At 38.5% G+C, this 24,515-nt stretch overlaps 1 protein-coding gene across 1 annotated transcript in view; it reads left to right on the forward strand.

Moving 5' to 3' along the window:
• FOCAD (focadhesin) overlaps positions 1–24,515 on the forward strand; it is a 326,609-nt gene that overhangs the window by 229,880 nt on the left and 72,214 nt on the right. The window contains 3 exon segments of the mRNA XM_049769400.1: positions 5–89; positions 6,735–6,780; positions 13,045–13,161. Coding sequence (XP_049625357.1) covers positions 5–89; positions 6,735–6,780; positions 13,045–13,161 — 248 coding nt within the window.

Genomic DNA, 24,515 nt, shown 5'->3' on the forward strand with positions numbered 1-24,515 from the left:
GCAGGGAAGAATAGGAGAACTGGAATTGCAGTTAAAACATGAAAAGAAGATCTGAGAGATACAGTACAAAAAAAGCACAGCCTGGCTCTGTGAGGAAATAGTATATCAAGTCATTATTATAAATGAATTATAAGAATGAAGTAAGAAATATTTTTAATTCACTGAATTAACATTTTATATGAGTAAGAATGTTTATGTTTTAGAGCACAGTGTTATCACACCAGGATTATCTCCAAAGTGCTAATATCCTTTCATGACTGTAGGATCTTTTATTTCTATCCACCCTGTTTGCCTCCACCACCTCCCCACACACTCCTTCGTTCTGTCCCCAGAATCTCTTTATTTTATTGGACATTATCTATTCTTGGGCTTTATTTCTTTGTTAAAACCCCATGTAAGTGAAGTTATCTGGTATTTGTCTTTCTCCTTAGATATATTTTACTTAGCATGATCCCCTTCAGTTCCATACATGTGATAGCAAAAAGCAAGACTTCAATGTTTTTAATGCTTTGTGTTTATTAAACCCAGTTTTATTTTTGATCTTGAACGTGTTGATTGTTTATAGGTAGTGACTATTACACGTAGCAGCACAATAAATGTAGATGTGCATATATTTAGTGGTGCCAACTTTAAAGATCTTAATCTTGGGTTTGGAGCCATAGGGCTGCAGTAGGGCGTTTGCCTTGCACATACTGTCCTAGAAGGACCGCAGTTTGATCCCCCAGCATCCCATATGATCCCCCAAGCCAGGAGCTATTTCTGAGTAACCCTAGCATTACCAGATGTGCCCCCCAAAAACAAACAAACACAAAAAAAGATCTTAATCTTGGGGATTTTTAACTATGAGCCTGGAGGAAAAGACAGAGGATCTGAGAAGTATATACCCTTCCCAGATAGAAGGAGAACTTTTGTCACAAAATTTTAGTATTTTTATTGTTTCTAGGGTACTATAAAAATGACTTATTTTTCCCCTTAAATGATTATTTTACATGCTTGTGAATAAAAAATTCTGTTTTCTACTCAATTTATTGTCTTCCTAAGTCACATATAGTGAAGGATACTTTCCACTTACCTTTTCTCCATTCTGAGACATCTCTATTGGGAACAACTTTACCATGTCAGAGCTTTAAATTTATTTTGACAGACACCCCCTAATGAATTCCCAAATATTTCCTATAAGTGTATAAATGATGGCACATTAAAAGCAATTTAAAGTGTTACATGGGTTAGGTTTAAATACCTTGTCAGATTAATGTTACAGCAGCCAATCTCAGTAAAAGGCTTATAATTTGAATAGCTTTGCCTGAAGCCACAGGTTTTTTTTTTTAAAGAATTTTTTTTACAGTTGCTTTATTAGATGTGAGCATGCAAAAGTATGACATTTTTATACATACAAATATACACGAATTCATAGTTTGTGAGAATATTAGAGCATGAATACAAGATTATCTGAGATCAAATCTAGGAATTGACACCTATAAGTCATCTGCTCTACAAATTGAACCACATCCCTAGCCTCTTCCTCCTCTTTTTTTCTGTCGTCTTTTTTCTTCTCTTCTTTTTCTTCTTCCTCTTCCACCCCATCTTCTTCCCCTTCTTCCTTCTCCTCCACCTCTGCTCCTCCTCTTCTCTTCTTTCTCTTCTTCATCCTCCTCCTTTTCCTCCTCTTCCTCTTCTTCATCTCTCCTCTTCCTTCTCCTCCTCATCCTCTTCTCATTCTTCCTCCTCCTCTTCCTCCTCTTTTCCTGTTCCTCTTCTCACTCTTCCTCCAATTTCTCTTATAATTATTCTCTTCCGGGGTCTCTGGGACTCTGTTGCATTTATCAAAGACTTCTATTTTCATCTGTTCACATTCTTTGAGTATTTTATCCATTGTCTGATCATTTGCTTTAAGGTTCTTTTTCAATCTCTTCTCATGTAAAGAGTTGTTTTGCATCTCATCCTCTGGCTCACTGACCCCATCCTCAGACGATGTTACTCTTTGGGGGGAAGCTTTCTATTGAGGTTTTCATTTTCTCCCAAGTTTTTCAGTCCTCATATTTCAGTTTGGAGTTTTTTAAGTTCTATCTTTGTGGTCTGTTCTGCTCAATTTATGCTTTCTTTGAGTTCTCTGAGCATCCTCCATATTTCTACTCTAAACTCCTTATCTGAGAGGCTAATTATGTGGTTGATACTTTTTGGGTCATCAGAGCTGCCATCTTCATTCACTATACATGCTGTTACCCTTCATTGCTTTCCCATTTACACCCTTGTAGTGTGGTTTTTACTACATGTTGTGGTAGGCTTCATGGGCTAAGAGATGAGCTCAACTGCAGAGTGGAGCAGAGCAGTCGCACTCCTCTGGCTCCACCATATTGGGTGGGGTCAGCTTACCTGGTTTGGGCCCTGGAGATTATGTTTGATGGCCCACAGGTTTGTTTTTATTTTTATCAAAACTCTTCAAAGTTGTTTTGAGTTGGATTTTTTTTAAAAAATGATATTTGACATATAAATTTGTCATCTTTTACACATAATTTTCATCTTTTGAAAAAAAATTGTATAGTATATTTTCTATCCTTTTTATTATTTTGTTGTTGTTGTTTCTTTATTTGTTTTGGGTCACACCTAGCTTCGCTCAGGGTTTATTCCTGGCTCTTCACTCAGAAATCACTCCTGCCAGGCTCGGGGGGGGGGGGGGCATATGGATGCCAGAAATTAAATCCAGGTCCATCCTGTGTTGGCTGTGTGCAAGGCAAACACCCTACCACTATGCTATCACATCCAGCCCCCTTCTTTAAATTACAAAGTAGGGGACTCAGATTGTACTTTAAATAGCACACGTGCCTTGCACACAGTCAACTAGAATTCAATACCCATAACCCCTGGAGTCACCTGACCACCAATAGAAGGGATTCCTTAGCACAGAGTAAGAAGACTTGATGTCAGGTGTGGCCAGAAACAAAAAATTAATTCACTAAAATACAAAGAATGAGATAAAGACAGAGTCAAAATTTTTTACTTGAGGGCTAGAGATAGTACAGTAGGTAGGGCACTTGCTTTATATGCAACTGACCCAGGTTTGACCCTAGACATCAATTATCATTCTGCATGCATTGCCAGGAATGATACACAGTACAGTACCAAGAGGAACACTTGAGCATCACTGAGTATGTTCCAAAAACAAGGCAAACAAACAAATAAAAGAAAGAAATATTTTTACTTTAGTTAAAAATTGGATGTTCTCTTACTATAATGGGGGAAACAATTCTATGTAGGATGACTTGAGACTTACCAAACCTGAGATACTTAATTAGAATTCCAATAGAGATATCAAATAGGTATTAACTAGATATGTCTGGAGTTTAGGGATCAGGTCTATGTTATAAATAAATATTTGGGGGGCCAGAGAGATAGCATGGAGGTAAGATGTTTGCCTTGCATGCAGAAGGACAGTGGTTCGAATTCCGGCATCCCATATAGTCCCCCAAGTCTACCAGGAGCGATTTCTGAGCATAGAGCCAGGAGTAACCCCTGAGCACTGCCAGGTGTGACCCAAAATAAATAAATAAATAAATAAATAAATATTTGGATGTCATCAGTTTTTGGGAGGGGCATTGGTTTTGGTTTGGGGCCACATCTCACATCTCATATATATATCTTCTAGCTCCACACTCAGGGAACCATTTAGTGGTAGGAATAAAACCTGGGATTCTGGCACACAAAGCATCTCCTCACCTAAGTATCTGCATATTGACTTCACTTAAATTCTTAATGCTAGATGAGATCACCTAAGAAGCAAATAGAGAATAAAAGTCAAGGGGCCGGGTAGGTGGCGCTGGAGGTAAGGTGTCTGCCTTGCAAGCGCTAGCCAAGGAAGGACCGCGGTTCAATCCCCCGGCGTCCCATATGGTCCCCCCAAGCCAGGGGCGATTTCTGAGCACATAGCCAGGAGTAACCCCTGAGCGTCAAACGGGTGTGGCCCAAAAACCAAAAAAAAAAAAAAAAGAATAAAAGTCAAATGACTGAGCTTTGAAACATTTGAACATGTAGAAGTAAAGGAGATGAAGAGGGAACCTATGAAGGAGAAAGGAAACTAGTGATGTAACATATGAAGATTAGAAAAATAGAATAAAATCTTAAAAGCTAAGGGAAGGAAATATTTCTATAAAAGAAAATTTAGGTCAAAGATTTTTGGGAAGCTGATCAAGATGGACTAAGAATTATTTTTAGATTTAGCCCCTTGAAATACATCGGTGACCCTTTCAGGAGCTATTTTAGTAGCTTTGTACATATAAAAGTTAGATTATAGAATTATCTAGAGAGTTATCCTAGTTATACCCTATCTGGACTGACGAAGTCTATACTACTGATTTAAATGAGTTCTCATGTTTGAGAAGAACTGAAATGAGGCAAGAGCCCAAGTATTTTTTTTTCCTCTTTTAATAGTAGGTAGAAAAGCATGAGATATAAATAGAAAAAGAAAAGTTAGTTAGAACTGGGAGATGGTTAGAGAAAGAATCTTATTCACAAATTGAAGAGTTGACCCCACATAGAACTACAGGCAAATTATCATTCATAAATAAATATTCAATACCGATCAATAATTGAATGCACTATTACATTATTTAGATAGACTAAGATCAGACAGTATTTTTAAATCAATCATTTGCCAAATAGTTATATAAATTTTAATATTAGGTTTATAAATTTTATCAATTTGTAGCTCAAATAATAGGCTAATCTGGGGCCGGAGCAATAGAACAGAGGTAGGGCATTTGCCTTGCATGCGACTGACCCAGGACAGATCTAGGTTTGATCCCACGGCATCCCATATGGTCCCCAAGCCAGGAGCGATTTCTGAGAGTAACCCCTGAGCATCACTGGGTGTGGCCCAAAAATTAAAAAAAAAAAAAGAGGCTAATTCTCAGAGAATACTGAATGGTTAAAACTATTATATTTCAGGTGCAAATATTTATGGTTATTAATATAAGCTTATATTTTCAGATTTTTATACTCTAAAATTTTATATTCTCTAGCTCAAGATAAATATGTCTGATATCCTTTGAAATGTAAAATTGATCATTTGATTATTTTATTGATTAATATTTTTAAACTGTACTTTTTAAGCTTTTGCATATTTTTTTAAATTCACAAAAAGATTTTATTTTGACTTTAGTATAACTATAACTAGTGTTTTAAATTTCATTTTATGTCTGTCTGTCATCTATCTACCTATCTTCCTATCTATTTTTTTCCCTACAACTGCAAATATCTTGTTATTATGTTGGTGACCTCTTGTACAGAAAAAACAAGATTGTCTGAATTTAGGCAAATAAATATACCATAAACCAGATGATTTAAACTAGTGGTTTTCAGCAACAGGTCTTCAGAATGATACAGATTTATAGGTATAAAAGTCTGAAAGTCTCTAACTTGAATAAAAAAATTTTTATGGCTTGTGTTATAGTACAGTGGGCCAGGAATTTACCTTGAATGCAGCTGACTTGGGCTCAATCCCTAGTATCCCAATTGGTCCCTAAGCACTGCTATGAGTAATACCTGAATTCCGAGTCAATAGTAACCCCTGAACACTGCCATGTATGGTCCCAAAACAAAAACAAACAAAAAAATTCACATGGTTCTGTAGGCCTAAAGGCCAGGTAATTACATTAACCTGTTGGGGCCAGAGTGCCTTGCACGTGGCAGACCCTGGATGGACCTAGGTTTGATCCCCAGCATTCCATATGATCCCTGAGTCTGCCAGGAGCCCTGAATGTAGAGCCAGAAGTAACCCTTGAGTACTGATAGGTGTGGTCCCAAAACAAAATGCTGTCAGAAGATTTGTTGCTGATGAGGACCTGCTTCCTGGGTACAGATGACATCTTTATATGGCAGAGGACAGGAAAAATAAAATCAAGCTCTTTGGTATTTTTTCTTAAAAGAACATTAATACCAATTATAATGCTAACCTTTGAATTTCAGAAGACCCACACCTCCAAATACCATACTTAAAATATTTTGTTGGTTTTTTTTGGTTTGGGGGCAGCACTTAGGGTTACTCCCTGGATTCGTGCTCAGAAATAGCTCCTGGCAGGCTCAGGGGGCCATATGGGATTGAACCCAGGTCTGTCTTGAGTTGGCCACATGCAAGATGAAATGCCCTACTGCTGTGCTCTATCACTCTGTTCCAAATACCATACCGTACTTTAAATTGTTCAACAGAATAGTTTTTGGAGGGACCCAAAAAGTGAGTTTATAATGGAGAAGTATGTAAATCATATATTATATATTCACTCATTTTTAAGAGATGGTATCCTCTCACACTGCCAAGACATCACTCAGTGCAAGGTGTGATTTGCACCAACCTTTTTCTTCACCTCTGCTAAGTTACTGAAACAATGAACAATGAGCTTTCTTAGAAGAAAGAACCATAATTACAACTTTCACTCACACTAAAAGTCCTCATATTTAAGCTCTAGAGTCATGGACCAGAGCAATATTACAAGAGGTAGGGCATTGGCCTTACATTCAGCCAACTAAGGTTTGATCCTGACCACCATATATGGTCCCCAAGAACTACCAGGAGTACAGAGTGACTTCGAAGTGCAGAAACAGGAATAAGTCCTGGACACATCTGGATGTGACAAATAAAAAAAGATTATTGCCAAGAGGTTCCCAATAACCAATGACTACATTAAAATACTGATTTCCTGGTCTAACCCATACTTGCAAACTTATTTTCCATCTTTATTGCAGGGTCCGGGACATGTTAACTGATGAGATCACAAAGGCAGCTGCAAAGTAAGATCTATTGATTGTTTCCAAAAATTTTCTACATAATCTTTTTTCTCACAGGAACAAACATTCCTTCATTTAACAAAAAGTTCTACATAATTTTAAGGATTTTAAAGGGCATTTCAATTTTTTTACATCAACTATTAGTGCTCCTACTATTAAAATGTGTTTTTTTGTGTGTGTGAAAATACAGAGGACCCAGCACAAACATATACCAACTACCTGAAAAGTCCCAGAAATTGTGCCTTTGTTTGTACCCTGATAAATGTTCTGTGCTTTGGCTCAGAGCCAAAGACTTGTATTTTAAAGTCTTATAATTTATTTCCCTTGAGAGGGTAGGGAAGGTAGTGGGGGGACTACTTGCTATTATGAATTATTTGAGTTTTCTAAGTAGATTATTAAATATTGCCTGTAAATCAACAAATATTTAGAAATAGTACTTTTCTTTCATTCCCTTTGTGTTATTGAATTTGAACTTTCTACTAAGTGATGCAAGTCCAGTAAAACAGCAGTTTTAAGTGATATTGTTAAAGTTTAACAAATATTAACAAAAAGGTAGTAGTAGTAATACAACCTCAAGAGTTTGTAATTTTCTTAGCTTTCATTAAGAAAACTATACACTGGGCCCGGAGAGATAGCACAGCGGCATTTGCCTTGCAAGCAGCTGATCCAGGACCAAAGGTAGTTGGTTCGAATCCCGGTGTCCCATATTGTCCCCTGTGCTTGCCAGGAGCTATTTCTGAGCAGACAGCCAGGAGTAACTCCTGAGCACTGCCAGGTGTGGCCCAAAAAAAAAAAAAGAAAACTATACACTTATAAATTTGCGTGAACAATCAATCTCTTTAAGTTACTTTGCTAATATGCAGGCTGTTCTGAGGAAAAGAAGTAAAGGGAAAGGGAGGGAGGGAGAGAGGGAAGGAGGGAAGGAGAGAGGGAGGAGGGATGGAGGGAGGAGAGGAAGGAAGGAAGGATTCAAAGATATTTGAATGCTAAAAAAATCACCCACTTTATAAGAAAATATACATTATTTCCTCCCTACTACCTTGCATTTTTCATTCTAAATTTTTATTTTAGCAAGACATTCATCATCAGATTTTTTTTTTTTTGGTTTTTGGGCCACACCCGGTAACGCTCAGGGGTTACTCCTGGCTATGCGCTCAGAAGTTGCTCCTGGCTTGGGGGACCATATGGGACACCGGGGGATCAAACCGCGGTCCGTCCAAGGCTAGCGCAAGCAAGGCAGGCGCACCTTACCTTTAGCGCCACCGCCCGGCCCCCATCATCAGATTTTTATAGCAACCCTTTGTGACTAACACATGAAGGAAATATGTTCATGATCTCAACAGTATGGTGGAAAATAGTCCTCAGGTTCTGGTAATATTACCTTTTTATTAAAAATCCTAAAGTCTGGGCCAGAGCAATAGCACAACGTGTAAGGCATTTGCCTTGCACAATGCCAACCCAGGTTTTATCCCTGGCATCCCATTTTGTCCTCCAAACCTGTCAGGAACATTTTCTGACTGCATAGTCAGGAGTGACCCAATTAGTGCTACCAGGTATGGCACAAAATGAAAGAAACCAACCAACCAAACAAACAAACAAAAAAACGCAACCACCTAAAGTCTTTTTATAGACCTTATCCTATAAAAGCAATCCTAATAATACTAGGAATGACAGCAAGTGAATGGGAGATATTTAAGATCCAGAAGAGTCTTGGGAGAATAATGATAGAGCAGGAGGAAAAAAAATTTCTTTACAGTTTTCTTTTTGCTTGTTCTTCCTGGCTCCCTTCAACCATATGAGAACTTTAACACCACCTCCTGCTAGTTTAACCTTCTGCTCCTTGGACCATAGCTGCCACAGGCTCCTTTTGTACTGTATAATGTTTGTTTTGTTCAGAACCATAAGTTCAGTGTAACAAGTAAAATAGAAGTCATAGTCTGGCTCATTTGAAAAGCTTCAAGGATTGTGCTAAGGAAGAGTAGGGTTGCAGATAGAACCTGATATTGATTTAAGTTTTATTTTTATTGTTTCTAATGAAATAGGTTTAAGCCTAACTATAAAAATCCCCAAAGGGTTGGGTCACTTTACTGATATGTAATATAATGCTTTGTCCCCAAGAAAGCATCATTATAGCTCATCCTTCCTTGTGCTTTTTTAATTAGGTTAATGGCACCAGTTTGTTTCAAAGGACAATTTAATTAAAATGTCACTGGTGTTGCCTAGATAAATACTGCACTGATGCTGACATGTTATTATGCAAATTAGCTACTACTGCTTAACTGGTAGGGGATAGTTATTTGATCAACACGATGATGAGTTTTGCTGAACCAGTTATAGATTTTCACCTGGCCAGCTTTACCCTTATTTTAAAAAAGAAATATATATATTCACACACATATGAAGTGTCTTTTCTCTAAACTCTAGGATTGCTCTAGGATTATAAGGAAACAAAGGATGATCAAGAGCTGGTCACAATACCTTTGTGAAATTTATAGCTCAACCTAGGCATTTATTATGTGAAAGGTAGACTAGTTTTTTCTGTTCAAAGACTAATGTCTAAATATGGATTTAGTCTGCAACCAAAGATCTAATTACTACTGGCTCTAAGTACATGTTCCTCCATTTTTTTCAAGAATAATGCATGCTCAGGAATGCTATGACCAGTGGAATATTTACAAAAGCAACAACAATAATAATTATTATGGATAATTACTTTAAACTGAGACTAAATTCTCTTTATACAGTTCAGACTAAAAAGATACTTCATATGTCATCCTTGTCTCATACCGTTGTTTTAAAATATTCAACCCCTGATTTCTGGTGACCATCTACATTTTTCCTTAAGGTTATTAAACACTAGGGGTGAAATTTTGAAATTCCTGAATTAATGAGAATTTAAAATTATGTTTTCAATCTAAACTTATGGATTCATAACCATTTCTTTTTTTTTAGTGTTTTGTTATGAGTAGTTGCATGATTTTTTAGTAATTCTCACTATAAAACTTAAGCAAAACCTAAGTTGAAATTATCTATTTTGATCTCATCTTTCCTTTCCTTTTATTTTCTAAGCCCTGCCCAATCTCAATATGAATGTTTATTGTTTCATTAACTTAGGGAAGACTTCATAGAGGAATAGCTTAGGAAGGGTGAACAAAATGGCCAAGTGTCATGTCTTACTGAGCTCATTCACCCTAAGGTAGAGAGAAAGGGGAAGTATAAAGAAAATAACTTATGGAGGAGTTTGATAATGATAAGTCCTAGGTTATGTTCTTGCTGAAGAAAAGAAAAAATGCAAGACTCCTTAATATTACTAATTTTTAAATGCCTACTGACATTCTCAGTGGTGACTAGGCCTTGGACTGGAGAGCTTGCATGGAGAGCAGCATGAGAGGTTTTTTTAATTTAGTAATTACTCAACTGTTATTCATGCAGTAATGGAATAAGTAGGAGCAGGTTTTGGGATTCACACTTTTAGTCCCGTTTAGCTCTTAAATCTAGGTTTTGTTTGGTTTAATTTGTTTTTGTTTTAGGGCCACACCTGGTTGTGCATAGATCTTACTCTTGGCTTTGTGCTCAGGGATCACTCCTTGAGGGACTTGGGGAGGATCATACATGGTGCCAGGGATCAAACCCAGGTCTGCCACATGCATGGCAATCATCTTACTTGCTGTACTATATCCCCTCAAGTCCAGATGTTTTGGAAAACATCTTTTTTTTTAAATATCTATAATTCATTTATAGATTGTGGGTCTCATGGCTTGACATGTTGATCATAATATGTGTTTCCAGGTAAGTGGTAGCAAAATTATTCAAAAGAGAAAAAGAAAGGACACAAAACAGAAGGAAGAAGAAAAATAAAAGTACAGTAACAGGACTGGAGTTATAGCACAGCAGTAGGGCATTTGCCTTACACACAGCCAACCCAGTACCTACCCGGGTTCAATCCCTGGCATCCCATATGGTACACCAAGCCTGCCAGGAGATATTTCTGAGTGTAGAGCAGAGCCCCTACACTTAGTAACTCTTGAGTGTAGCTCCCACCCCCCAAGTACAACAACAAGAAAATTTGTAGAAACTACTGTATCTCATAATGAGGTCATTAAGTCATTGTTAGAAGGTTTAATAAGCTCTTATTGCTTATTGATCATTCTGTTACTTATTTTGTTTATGAACATTAGTTGGCTTTAGATACACTTTGGCATCTAGATGGTTTTATTCGTAAGGGGATGACAGTATTAAACAAAACTGGAGTTGTCCAGGCACTATTTTGGGTATTTTTGTGGGGTTTTTTTGTGGGATACTTTTGTGGGTTTTTGTGGGGCTTAGTTTTGGCTGCCATGACTTCCATAAGTATGAGAAGGTGGCGGGGTGGGGGGGAGATTGTCCACTCTTATTCCAATAAAAGCACTGGTGATGTCATTCCAAATAACACAGTACTTGGGGTTTTGATCACTTCATGTGTTACAGAGAGCCATAGAGGACCATTGGCAAAGCAGCAATTATGAGTGATGGGTGCAACAGACCTGGCTTCAGCACAGCAGCAACTTGGCCTGCCCTCTCTTCCCAAGCCGCAGGGCTGGTGTGCTGTAACTTTTCATGGCTTGGTTTACATGTCTTTCAAAAACAGAATGGGTCTGTAGAGCTGGTCAAATGTAGACATGGCGACTATGTTTGTCTGAAAACATTTTTTTATCTCAATGCATTAACCAATGGTTAACTGGACATTGCACTACTTGATGGTTTGGACACTCTCTTGAGTGAGTTCTATTATGCCAGAATTGAATAGCTCATCATTGTCCAAATTGGCATTTTATTCTATAGGATAACCTTTTAAATTATGAAGTGGTAATAAATGTGCATTAATAAGAGGTGACTTTATTATTGTGAAAAGAGTTTAGTTCATGTAAAATTCGGGAGTCAAATTTATGATTCTGTTTATAATTCTAGAAAACTACCAGGTGGATAATATAAATGGTTAATTCATTCCAGCCTGAAAAAAAAAGCATCTCTCTTTCTTCTCTCTCTCTCCTCTAAATTATATTATAAACTGACACTAAGTTTACTGGCTCTGGCATTATAAGGGAAAAGGAGAGGATAATTACTGAGGAGAGTTCCCAGTGTGTCAAGTTGCAAGCCAAGTATGCCAGCTAAAGAACACTAGAAGCTACATTGCCAGTCACCCTATTTCACATTCCTCTGTGGCTCTCTTTTTTATTTAATTTCTTTCTTTATTTAAGCACCATGATTACATACGTGATTGTAGTTGGGTTTCAGTCATTAAAAGAACACTGCCCTTCACCAGCTCTCTGAAGAGACTCGAACCTGGCCAAAACACCAGGTATGCTGGTATCCATGACCTTTTTTGGAGTGAGTGCAAGCACTCCCCCTACCTTCTCGTACTTCTGGAAGTCATAGCAGCCAAAATCAAGTCCCCCACAAAAGGCACAGAAACAACAATAGTGCTTGGAATTCCTGGACAACTCCATTTTGGTTTAATATTGTCATTCCCATAGGAGCACAACAGTCTTGATGTCAGTGAATCTGAAACCACCTAATGTTCAAAAGCAAATGAAGTAACAGAATGGTCAACTAATAACAAGAGTTTATTAAACTTCTGACAGTGAATTAATGACATTAGAGATACTGTAATTTTCAAAGACTTGCTTGTTGCTGTACTCATTTTCTTTCTTTTTTTTTCCTTTTCTCTTTAAATAATTTCTTATTTACCTGGAAACAAATGTTTTATTATCATCTATGTCAACTACTTGTTACATGCTCTGTAAATAAAGTAAATTATATTAAAAATAAATAAATAAAGAATACTAGAAGCTCTTCCACATCTCATGCCTTAGAAAAGCTAAAGGCCATTATTTTTTCTGGAGTTATTCATAAATTCTTCCTTGGTTGTTTTTTTAAGAATAAATGAGAAATTTTAAATTGGTCAAAGATGACACAGAAGATAGGAAATATATTGTCAGGTTGTGAGATCACAATTTAAGGCACAAAGATATCAGGTGAGCTTTGAATTTTCAAGGTACCTAACATGCACAATGACCAAGCTATTTATAAGAGTTAAAAAACAATCCTAGAGTCAAAAAAAGGAAAGAAGCTTTTGGCATCGGGAAATAAACAGACCTGCATTTATGAGGTTCTGTTAAGGAATGAAATGCTTTTTGACCTCATCTGCCCTCTTTATAATAGCGCCTTCTCTTCTCCTGGTTAATGCCCCCAAATCCTCTCTTGGATTTTTTTTTTCTTTTTAAACAGGGAGAGTCCAGTGGTCAAAGGCAATGCTTTGTTAGCCTTAAGCAGCCTTGCTGTGGTTGTCTCCAAACACGAAGCCAGCCTCTCAGACTCTGAGGGGGTCCTGGAGGTGAGTAAAGGGTGATGTGAATCAAAGCCCAAAGTTGAGCTTTGGTTGTGTAATATTTGGAAAGTGAGAAGTAAGTCTCTCTGTCTGGCTTGTAGGTGGGCTGGCTCTGAATTTAGAAGGTTAGAGGGTTTGACTGCAGCGCCAAGTTGTGCTCCTTGATGGGTCTTTGTGCTGTGTGCCTTAATGTCTTCCTGACTTTCCTTTGATGCTTTTCTGTTTTGCTTTCTCCATCACAGTTAAGTGGTCATTTCCATTTGAAGGTACCAATTTTATGCAACAGGGGTTGTCTTTTTGTGATTACATTAGTGATAACTAATCTGAAGAGGTTAACCAGGCTTACTAAAAGTGAACAATGCTGTCAAAAAATGATAAATAAGCAGTGTTTACTGGCTGAAAAAAAATTGTACTCTGCATTTTAATTGTAGATGTCAATGACAAAGTGCCTATTCATTTTTGCAAGGCATTTATTTCTTAATTAAACATGTGGTGAGCTGGCCAATGTTCATTTCCAATGTATTTTTTCAGATAATTCATATCTGTCAAAATAAAAGGCATGGATTTACTCTTCTCTTAAGCCCCATTATTTGATTGCTATTATCTGGAGGTAATATTGCAGGGTGGGAAAAAATAACACTTTAGAGGAGAATTATATTTAAATCTTTATTGTTTGTTTATTTTTGTTTCTTTGGACAGATCTGGCAGTGCTCAGGAGCTACTTCTAGCTTTTTTTTTTTTCCTTTTGGAGTAAACTCCAGCAGTATTTAAGGGACCATATGTGGTTACAGGGATAGAACTAAGGCCTCCTACATTCAATGTATGTTCTCCAGCCCTCTGAATACTCTCACTACTAAGGGTAATCATTAAGATTAATCATTAAGATTAACCTTAAGTAGTAATCTTAATGATTACCCTTACATAGTTGTTTGGCCTTATTTTAGTAATCTTAGTAATAGTTTGTTCTTTTCATCTCTGAAATGGGTATAGGGATATTTACCATACAGGATTATAGTGAGGATTAAGTTACTTAAAAAATGTAAAGCACAATGACTTGTCTGTAGTAAGTTCTCAGCAGTAGTAACCATTGTGTTCAACATCAGTCCATATTTTCATTACTTCTTGATGCATTATCTAGATTTCACTCTGTTTTATGTTTGTTTGCTTTTTTGCTGGTTTGTTTATTGATATAGCCTACCTCCGTCTCCACAGACCCTCTTATGAACCATCTGTACTTTGTATTTATGGTTGACTGTTTTTGTTGCAAGTAAAGAAGCTGGCTCATTTAAATGAAAAATAATCTAAAGAATGTTGTTCAATCTTCAGTACCCCATAAGCTTCCCTGAACCTTGCTAGGAAAAATCTTTGAGCATGGAGTCAGGAGTAAGCTGGGTGAATTTCCCTGCCTCCAAAAAAGGTTTGCTGAATAGGTGGGACAGGTGATAGTACAGTAGGTAGGCCTTGTAGGCAATCAAACTAGGATTGATTCCCAACAACCTATATGATCCCCCAAGCCTGTTAGAAGTGATCTCTAAGAAAAGAAACAGTAGTAAGTCCTAAGCACTCCTGGGTGTAACCCTTCAACCCTAGCAAAGAATGTAGTGTCTAGAAGCCCATAGAATTGAATGTAAAGTTTGAAAACTGGGTTTGAACAGGAGCCAAGATAACTTGAGGGGATAAATACAAGTGAAAATGAGCCATCCAGCAGAGCACTACAACTAAGTTAGATCAGCACTGTATATTTACTAAAGTCACTCATTTAAGGTTCAGAGTTCTGGGATTGAATAGTACAGCAAGTAAGGCACTTGCCTTGCATGCAGCCAACATTGCATATCGTCTTCTGAGTAGTACTAGGAATGACCACTGAGCACAGAATCAGGAATAGCCCCTGAGCCCTGGCTAATGTGACCAGTCACCTTGTCCCCCACTCCTGCAAAAATTCAGAGTTCTATTGGTCTTAGGCCAACAGTAGTAGGGTAATTGGATTGAGAATTGAGTGCAACTTTAAAGAGGAGAGGAGGAAATTACCCAAAGAGTGATATTACTAGTAAACAAGAGGACAGATGTTGTGTACCAAACACTACAAATATATATTGCATGTACGAAAGAGAAAGAGGCCAAGAAAAAATTGTATGAGGGATTAAAATATAGCTGAGGACCAGAGAGATAGTACAGTAGATAGGTCACTTGTGATTGTTCACTCAGATTTGATCTCTAGCACCAAACACTGCCGTGAGTGTTCCTGAGCACAGAACTAGAAGTCCTGAGGACTGCTGAGTGTGGCTCAACATATATACATATATATATATATATATTATATATATATATATATATATATATATATATAATATATATATATAATTCAGACACATATGTATGTATGTGCAGTTGGTAACCCTATGAAATTTTAACTGTAAGTCCAGAGTGTCAGTTTAACTCTTATTAAGGAAAAAGACGAACATTTTTGTTTTTAAGAAAGGAAACATTTCATATCATTTTAAGAGCTCTATGTTATTTTAGCAGAGGAAAACAGTAAGTAGATCTTTCACCCAAAAAGTTAACATGACTTTCTAGGTTCCCTTTATTTTGGTGTTTATGTCAAATTACCAACTATATGGGCAATTGCAGGTAATTTTTATTAATAATAATTGGAAGTCTAGTTATAAGTTTGAGTTCTGGGGCTAGAGTGATTGTATTGCAGGTAGGACATTTGCCTTGCATGCAGTCAACCAGGTTTAATCCTCAGCATCCCATATGGTGCCCCAAGTCTGCCAGGAGCAATCCCTGAGCTCAGAGACAGGAGTATTTCCTGATGTGGCCCCAAACTGGATGTAGCCACTGGATGTGGTTACAAAACAAACAAAACAAACAAAAACCAAATTTCTTCTTTATCCTCTCATCTTTTTTATTTTCCCTTGTAACCTGGTATATATAAAATATTGATCTCTAGCACCATATACATATGTGTATATATGTATTTATATATATGTCTACATATGTACACACAGCCCAATGATAGGGTTACATTTTTAATGGCCTAGACTTTGACAGTAAGTGCAAACTCAGGACATGATTATTTGATTAAAAGTTGGGAGTGCCCCTTTCCCCAGGGACCCCGGCGGGCCGGCTGGAGGAGTGAGTGAGGGAATTTCTGTCTCTTTGCGCCGGTGTCTGGGTCGGACCCTTTCCCCAGGGACCCCGGCGGGCCGGCTGGAGGAGTGAGTGAGGGAATTTCTGTCTCTTTGCGCCGGTGTTTGGGTCGGACCCTTTGGCGGGCCGGCTGGAGGAGTGAGTGAGGGAATTTCTGTCTCTTTGCGCGCGGCATTTGGGACGGACCCTTCCCCAAGGAACCCCTGCGTGCCAGCCGGAGAGGGTTGAGTGACTCCCTTCCCCCAGGTGGGTGACTAGAAAGTCAAGTTGAGCGACCCGAACAGACGGGAGAGATAGGGCCAGCCATCTGGACTCGCAGGGGAACTAGAGCAGTCCACCTCCCTGGACCCTGGAGTGGACCAGGGACTCCCCAAGGGTGAGGACAGAGCCTGAAGGGTTGGACTGAGGGAACCCTTCAAGGGAGGCGTGGAGGGGGCGGAGCTCCATTGACTCCCAGAGAAAGGAGGGGGACTGAGAGCTAGGCTCAACAGCGCCAGTAACCATTGTGGCCAGGAGTGGAACTGCACCGCTGACAGAAATAAGGAGCAGAAAGGGACAAGACCCACAGCAGGAAGGCTGCACTCTAGGTAGCAAAGGGGAGGAGAAAGGGCTAGGCCCAACAAACTCACCCAACAGGCCCCTCTAGAAACACCTTCAGGAAGGGGACCAAAGCAGGCCAAAATTAGAAGCCAAAGCACTCCAAAATACACCATTAAATACAAAGAACAATGCGTAAAGCAAGGAAATCGCTAATAACTGGAGACACCATGACAAACCCTATCAAATTTCCAAGTCTACCAAAGCGCACAGATCCACGGGAAGAAGACCTAAAAGCAGTCATGAGGAAGGAAATGCAAGAATTACTAAAAGAATTAAAAGAAACCCTAACAACCGAATATAAAAAATCCATGGACGAACGAATCAGCCAAATTAAAGAAGAAATGTCGAAGAACATGAGAGAATCCATACAAAAAGAAGTGAAGGAATTAAAAGACAAGGTAACAAGCCTTACGAGCAGAAACACAGAGTTGGAGAAGCACATAGAAGAACTCGAAGGAAAACTGCAATCAAAAAATGATCAAGAAACCAACAAAGAAATAAAAGGCAAAGCACTGGAAGGAAAAATCCAATATCTAATCAACAAGGACAAAAGAAACAATCTAAGAATTGTGGGTATACCAGAAGGGGAGGAAATAGGGAAGGGGGTAGAACAGGTAGTCGGGGAGATAATAACAGAGAACTTTCCCACCCTCTGGAAAGACAATTCAGGACAAATCCAAGAAGTCAAGAGAGTCCCTAATAAAGTAGACCCCAATAAACCCACACCAAGACACATAATAATCCAAATGGCAAAAAAACAAAGAGAAAGAGGAACTCCTGAAAGCAATAAGGGAGAAAAAAAACCTCAAGTACAAAGGAAAGGACATAAGAATCAAACCAGATCTCCCATTTGAAATAATTCAAGCAAGAAGACAGTGGAATGACATATTTAAACGACTGAATGAAAGAAATTTCCAACCCAGGGTCCAATACCCAGCAAAACTATCATTCATATGGGAGGGCAGACTAAAAACATTCTCAAACATGAATGAACTTGAACTATTTGTGCAAACTAAGCCGATCCTAAGCGACTTACTCAGAGAAGAATTACACAATCCAAACCCCCGATTGTAACAACAACCACTCCACACAATACAACTGCACAACAGTCCTCTCTATCAATAATTTCCCTAAATGTAAACGGACTAAACTCTCCAATTAAAAGACACATAGTAGAGAACTGGGTTAGGAAAAATAAACCGGACTTCTTCTGTCTGCAAGAAACACACCTACAGCTACAGGATAAGCACAGGCTTAGAATAAAAGGATGGAAAGTAATTATTCAGGCCAATGGAAAACAAAAAAGAGCAGGGACAGCCATTCTTATATCAGACCAAATTGTATTCAACCTCAAGAAAGTGATCAGAGACAAAGAGGGTCACTACTTACTGGTCAGGGGAACATTAGATCAAGAAACACTAACCCTGGTCAACATCTATGCACCTAATGTAGAGTCACCAAAATATGTGAGGCAACTACTGGCAAACCTGGAGAAACACATGAAGGGAATTGTGATAATAGTAGGGGACCTCAATACTCCACTATCACCACTGGACAGATCCTCCAAGCAGAAAAATAGCAAAGAAATAAGAGCTCTAAATGAAAAATTAGAAGATTTAGGGCTAACAGACTTATATAGAGCCCTCCATCCCCAGAAAGCAGAATACACATTCTTCTCAAACCCACATGGAACCTTCTCCAGAATAGACCATGTCTTAGGATACAAAGCCAACCTATGTAAGATCACAAAGGTAAGGATCATTAGAAGTACCATTTCAGATCACTATGCAACAGAGCTTAAAATTGATGTCAAGAAGAAGCAATGGAGGAAAACTAATACCTGGAGACTAAACAACATGCTGCTTAACAACAGCTGGATCAAAGAACAACTCAAAGGAAGAAATAAAAAGATTCCTTGAGACAAATGACAATGAAGAGACAACATGTCAAAATCTATGGGACACAGCAAAAGCAGTAATTAGGGGGAAACTCATAGCAATACAGGCCTATGTCAAGAAACAGGAAAACAACAAAACCAACAGTTTAAAAGATCACCTCAAAGAATTGGAACAACAGCAACAGAGAAATCCAACCACAACCAGAAGGCAAGAAATAATAAAAACCAGAGCAGAAATAAACAACATCGAAACTAAGAAAACAATACAAAAAATCAATGAGACCAGGAGTTGGTTTTTCGAAAAAATAAACAAGATAGACAAACCATTGGCAAGACTCACCAAAAAAAAGAGGGAAAACACCCAAATCACTAGGATCACAAATGAAAGGGGAGAGATTACAACAGAACCCCAAGAAATACAACATATCATGAGATCATATTATGAACAACTATACTCAACTAGGCTAGAGAACCCAGTAGAAATCGACAGATTCTTGGACAAACACCCTCCTCCAAGACTGGAAAAGGAAGATCTAGAAAGTCTAAACAGACCAATCACTTCAGAGGAAATTGAAGAGGTAATTAAAAAACTCCCTAAGAACAAATGCCCAGGCCCAGAATGATTTACAGGTGAATTCTATCAAACATTTAAAGAAGACCTATTACCACTGTTCCAAAGGCTTTTCCAAACCATAGAAAAAACAGGAATCCTCCCCAACTCCTTTTATGAGGCTAAGATCACACTCATTCCCAAAGAAGGCAAAGATACCACCAAAAAAGAAAACTACAGACCAATCTCACTAATGAACATAGATGCAAAGATACTCAACAAAATCTTAGCAAACCGAATCCAACACATCATCAAAAAGATCATACATCACGACCAAGTGGGTTTCATACCAGGAATGCAAGGTTGGTTCAACATACGCAAATCATAAACATGATTACATCACAATCAACAACATAAAGACAAAAACACATGAGCATATCAATCGATGCTGAGAAGGCATTTGACAAAATCCAACATCCTTTCATGTTAAAGACACTCAGCAAAATAAGGTTAGAAGGAACCTTCCTGAAGATAGTTACAGCTATTTATGAAAAGGCCTACAGCCAACATTATACTTAATGGCGAGAAACTAGAAGCATTCCCACTAAGGTCAGGAACTAGGCCAAGGCTGTCCACTCTCTCCACTCTTATTCAATATAACCTTAGAAGTCCTAGCAATAGCAATCCGACAAGAGAAGGGAAGTCAAAGGAATTCAAGTAGGGAAAGATGACACACAGCTACTCTATTTGCCGACGATATGATGATATACATCAAAAACCCTAAAGAGTCCACAGTAAAACTCCTAGAAACAATCAACCAATACAGCAAAGTGGCTGGATACAAAGTCAATAAACACAAAAGACAGTAGCGTTTCTATATACAAACAATGAAGTTGAGGAGAGAGAGATTAAAGAATTACAATCCCATTTAAGATTGTATCAAAAAATATCAAGTATCTAGGAATAAACCTTACAAGAGAAGTGAAAGACCTTTACCAGGGAAACTTCAAAACACTTCAGAAAGAAATTGAAGAAGGATCTAAAGAAATGGAAGAACATCCCATGCTCATTGATAGGGTAGAATTAACATAGTCAAAATGACTATCTTACCCAAACTTCTATATAGACTTAATGCAATCCCTATCCAAATTCAGACACAATTCTTTAAAGGAAATAGAACAATCAATCACAAAATTCATCTGGAACCACAAAAGATCCAGGATAGCCAAACACATACTGAAAAACAAGAGCTGGGAGGCATCTCCTTACCTAACTTGAAACTATACTATAAAGCCATAGTAATTAAAACAGCATGGTACTGGAACACGAGACAGGAGCTCAGGACCAGTGGATCAGAACAGAATTCCAGACATAAACCCCCAGATATACAGCCAACTAATAGTTTGATAAAAGAGGCAAGAATTCTGAAATGGAACAAAGAAAGCCTATTCAACAAATGGTGTTGGTACAACTGGAAAACCACATGTACGAAAGTGAAAATTGACCCATACCTCACTCCTTATACAAAAGTCAACTCCAAATGGATCAAAGACCTTGAAATCAGACCTGAATCTATAAAGTTTATCGAGAATAAAATAGGCAGAACACTCGAAGAACCTATATATTCAAAAAGGTCTTGGAGAACGGAACACCAATGGCAAGAATGTTAGCATCAATATAAACAAATGGGACTACATCAAACTAAAAAGCTTCTGCATGGCAAAAGAAACCCTACTTAATAACATAGAGGACAGCTAACCAGAATGGGAAAAAATCTTTTCACTTGAACATATCAGATAAAAGGGCTGATATCTAGAACATACAAAGATTTCAGAAAGGCTGAGCCCCTCAAAACCAAATAAAGCCATAGAAAAATGGGGAAATGAAATGAATAGACACTTCTCTGAGGAAGACAGAAGGATGGCCAACAAACACATGAAAACATGCTCACCTTCACTCATCATCAGGGAGGATCCAAATCAAGACAACAATGAGATACCACCTTACACCAGTGAGGTTGGCTCACATCAAAAATAATGAAACAACCTTTGTTGGCGAGGATGCGTATGAAAGGAAACTCTCATCCACTGCTGGTGGGAATGCCCCCTAGTCCAACATCTATGGAGAAAGTCTGGAGAGTGCTCAAAGAACTCAGAATTGATCTGCCAGTTTGACCCAGCAATTGCTCTACTAGGCATATACCCACAAGATGTAAGGGACATTCATTCCAAAATATATATGCACACCCCACTATTTATTGCAGCACTCAGTAGTAATAGCCAAATCTTGGAACCAACCTCGATGTCCAACAACAGATGAATGGATCATTAAGGATGTGGTACATATACACAAGTGGAATATTACATGGCAGTCAGAAAACGATACAATCACAGACTTTGCAGCAACATGGATGGACCTAGATCATGTTATGTTAAACGAAGTAAGTCAGAAGACAAAAGATAACACAGAATGGTAGCACTATTCTGAAACACCTAGAACACATAGTTTATACACAACTAAATCCTATCAAATAACAGGGTAGAAACTCCGAACACTGTAATAGTCAGCATAGACGGAGGGAGCAGTGTCCAACATACATGAAAAAGGAACAACGCAAACTCTTGACTACACATTATACCACAAAGAAAACAGCAACAACAGAAAACGGCAGCATAGAGAGAACAGGTATGTAATACAGACTTCTACAACAAAGGTCCACAATAATCCCTTAGAGTTTCATATACAGGAACACAAGTATAGAACACCAAGGGAAATCACGGACTACAATGGCAACATACCATAACACTACCTTTTAATACCTTTATCTTACTATACTTTAAATAACGCTCTCAGCTTTTTCTGCCCACAGGTGCCCTTGGATACAAAGGGCGGACAAACTAAGGTGGCAACTCGGGATACCACACGGGATACCATACCTTGCTTGCACTACGAGATGGCCACAAGAAAACTCTTTAAACATACACTTTATCTTTAGGTAATACCTTCATTTAGGAATTGAAGCACGTGACCAGTCCAGACCACTGATGCAGTACCTGAGACGTACAGACTTAAACTACAGGCTCTATTCTTCGAACACATTCAATCAAACCAGCATTCCCTTGCTAGTTCGCTCCCCTCTTCTCACTACTTTTTTTTTTTTCTTCTCTATTCTGCCTCATATACTTTTCTCCCTTTCTCTCCCCCCCTTTTCTCTCTAAGGGTATTTTTCTCTTTTCTCTCCCTTCAAACCCTTCCCATACACCTTCCCCTTTCCCCCTCTTCGGAAATCCAACTATCCCCTCACCCCTCAATCCCATCCAGATCTCCCAACATATTAAAACTCTTCACCCCCATTCCTTATTCTATTAGGCATCAAGATCGACCGTCCTACCCCAACGAACCAGTACCCGCACCCAGGCGAGTGGACACCCAGATAAAACCACACCTCGTCTCCTGAAAGGAAAAGACAGCCAACTCCCCTATGGACTCATGCTGCGAGGAGCCCTCCCGACCAACTCCCCCTAACAGCGAACTGCCTCCTTGAAACCAGGGCCTAGATCCAAAGAGTAATCCCCAATGCAAGAACTCTTCCAAGACCCCCTGCCGCAAATATTTACCAAGTCTGAAGAAGGTCAGGGGGTGGGTTAGGAAGATGCCTGGGAACCCACACACCACAAGAAAAACCCAAAAGACAATGGAAAAACTGTACTTCCAACATACGCATAAGACCTGTAAATACACCACCTCTTTACCTGCCCTACCCCCAAATGTAAGGTAGTCTTTTGCACCACTTTGGTCCCATAAAAATTTCGCTAACCTCATTTTATTTCTTTTTTTTTTAATTTATTTATTTATCTTTTTTTTTTAAATGTTTGTCCTTCATATATATTTGTGAGCACATAACAGTTTCATCCCCCCCCCTTTTTTTTTTTTTCTTTCTTCGTTTTTTGGTAGGTGACCTGTGACTGTTATCCCATCAGTCTCACCCACGAATACACAGACATTATAATGTAGCACCCACTTCCCCCCTACAAAGGCACACTAAGTAAAGGGGAAATTTTACATTTAAAAAAACAAAAAATAAAAGAGAGCTCTTATCTACTAGAGATAGGAACTCATAGTTATTTAAAATATAGGGATATCTCCTGCCTTGAAAATATGTCATGTGGAATCAAATTAGACCTCAGGTGATTAGATACCATTCATCCAGCCTTGAACCCTGGATCTCCGACATAGAAACGGCACAGCTCTCCACAACAGCTGCAGGAAACAAACTTCCATCCAGGACGGCCTTAATACGACGAGACCAACAACAAGGCCCAGCTCTAACATGATATCCTGACAACGGGGAAAATGCGATCATCTTGACCTTAGAGAGCAGATTAGCCTACCTTACCAACTAACGACAAGACAAAACCAGAAGTCTTGGCTCCCTTTGGTAGGACAGAAAACCCAAGATCGGGATTTACAGATGACTGGCTGCTTGATCCACGACCAAACTGTATACATCTTGGACCAATAAATAAGCCCTAGTTTAGGGTTTGAACTATGACCTGCACAAGAATCATGATCCCCAGCCCCAAAGATCCGGCAGAGACAATTGTAACGGAATGGGGCTTTGGAGCACAAAGAAAGACGCTATCCTAGGTGCCACCCTAGGCTCAGTGCAAAGACCAAGATCATCAACCACAGAAGGATGGGTTAAAATGACACTGAGGTAACAGAACCTCTAGAACCACAAAGACTGACTTCATCATAAGTCCCACCTCAGGATCTGTACAGATACTGAGACCTCTAAACACAGAGCAGAAGTCTTCCACACACCAAAGGAAAAAAAAAAAAAAAAGAAAGAAAGAAAAAAAAAAAAAACACCACCGGGAAAGTAAAGGATCCTGAGCAATGTCTAGAGTTGATCCCATGACAGTATGCTCCAAGGACGGAGAAATCCCATATCTCTTAGGCCAAGTGAATTCTTTTTCGAATGACCCCAATATTTACTGTGCCAGTGCAGGAGGAAAAAAACAAAAATACAAAAAAAGCACAAAACCTTGGTTATTTTTTTGATATAAATATATATATTACCTTCATTTATTATTGTTATTATTATTTTTGATTTACCAATCTATTTTGGTCGATTTCTCTGTTTGGGGTGTGATTATTGAAAGTGTAGTCCC

The sequence above is a fragment of the Suncus etruscus genome, chromosome 1 (genome assembly GCF_024139225.1).
Source record: "Suncus etruscus isolate mSunEtr1 chromosome 1, mSunEtr1.pri.cur, whole genome shotgun sequence".
Taxonomy (NCBI): domain Eukaryota; kingdom Metazoa; phylum Chordata; class Mammalia; order Eulipotyphla; family Soricidae; genus Suncus; species Suncus etruscus.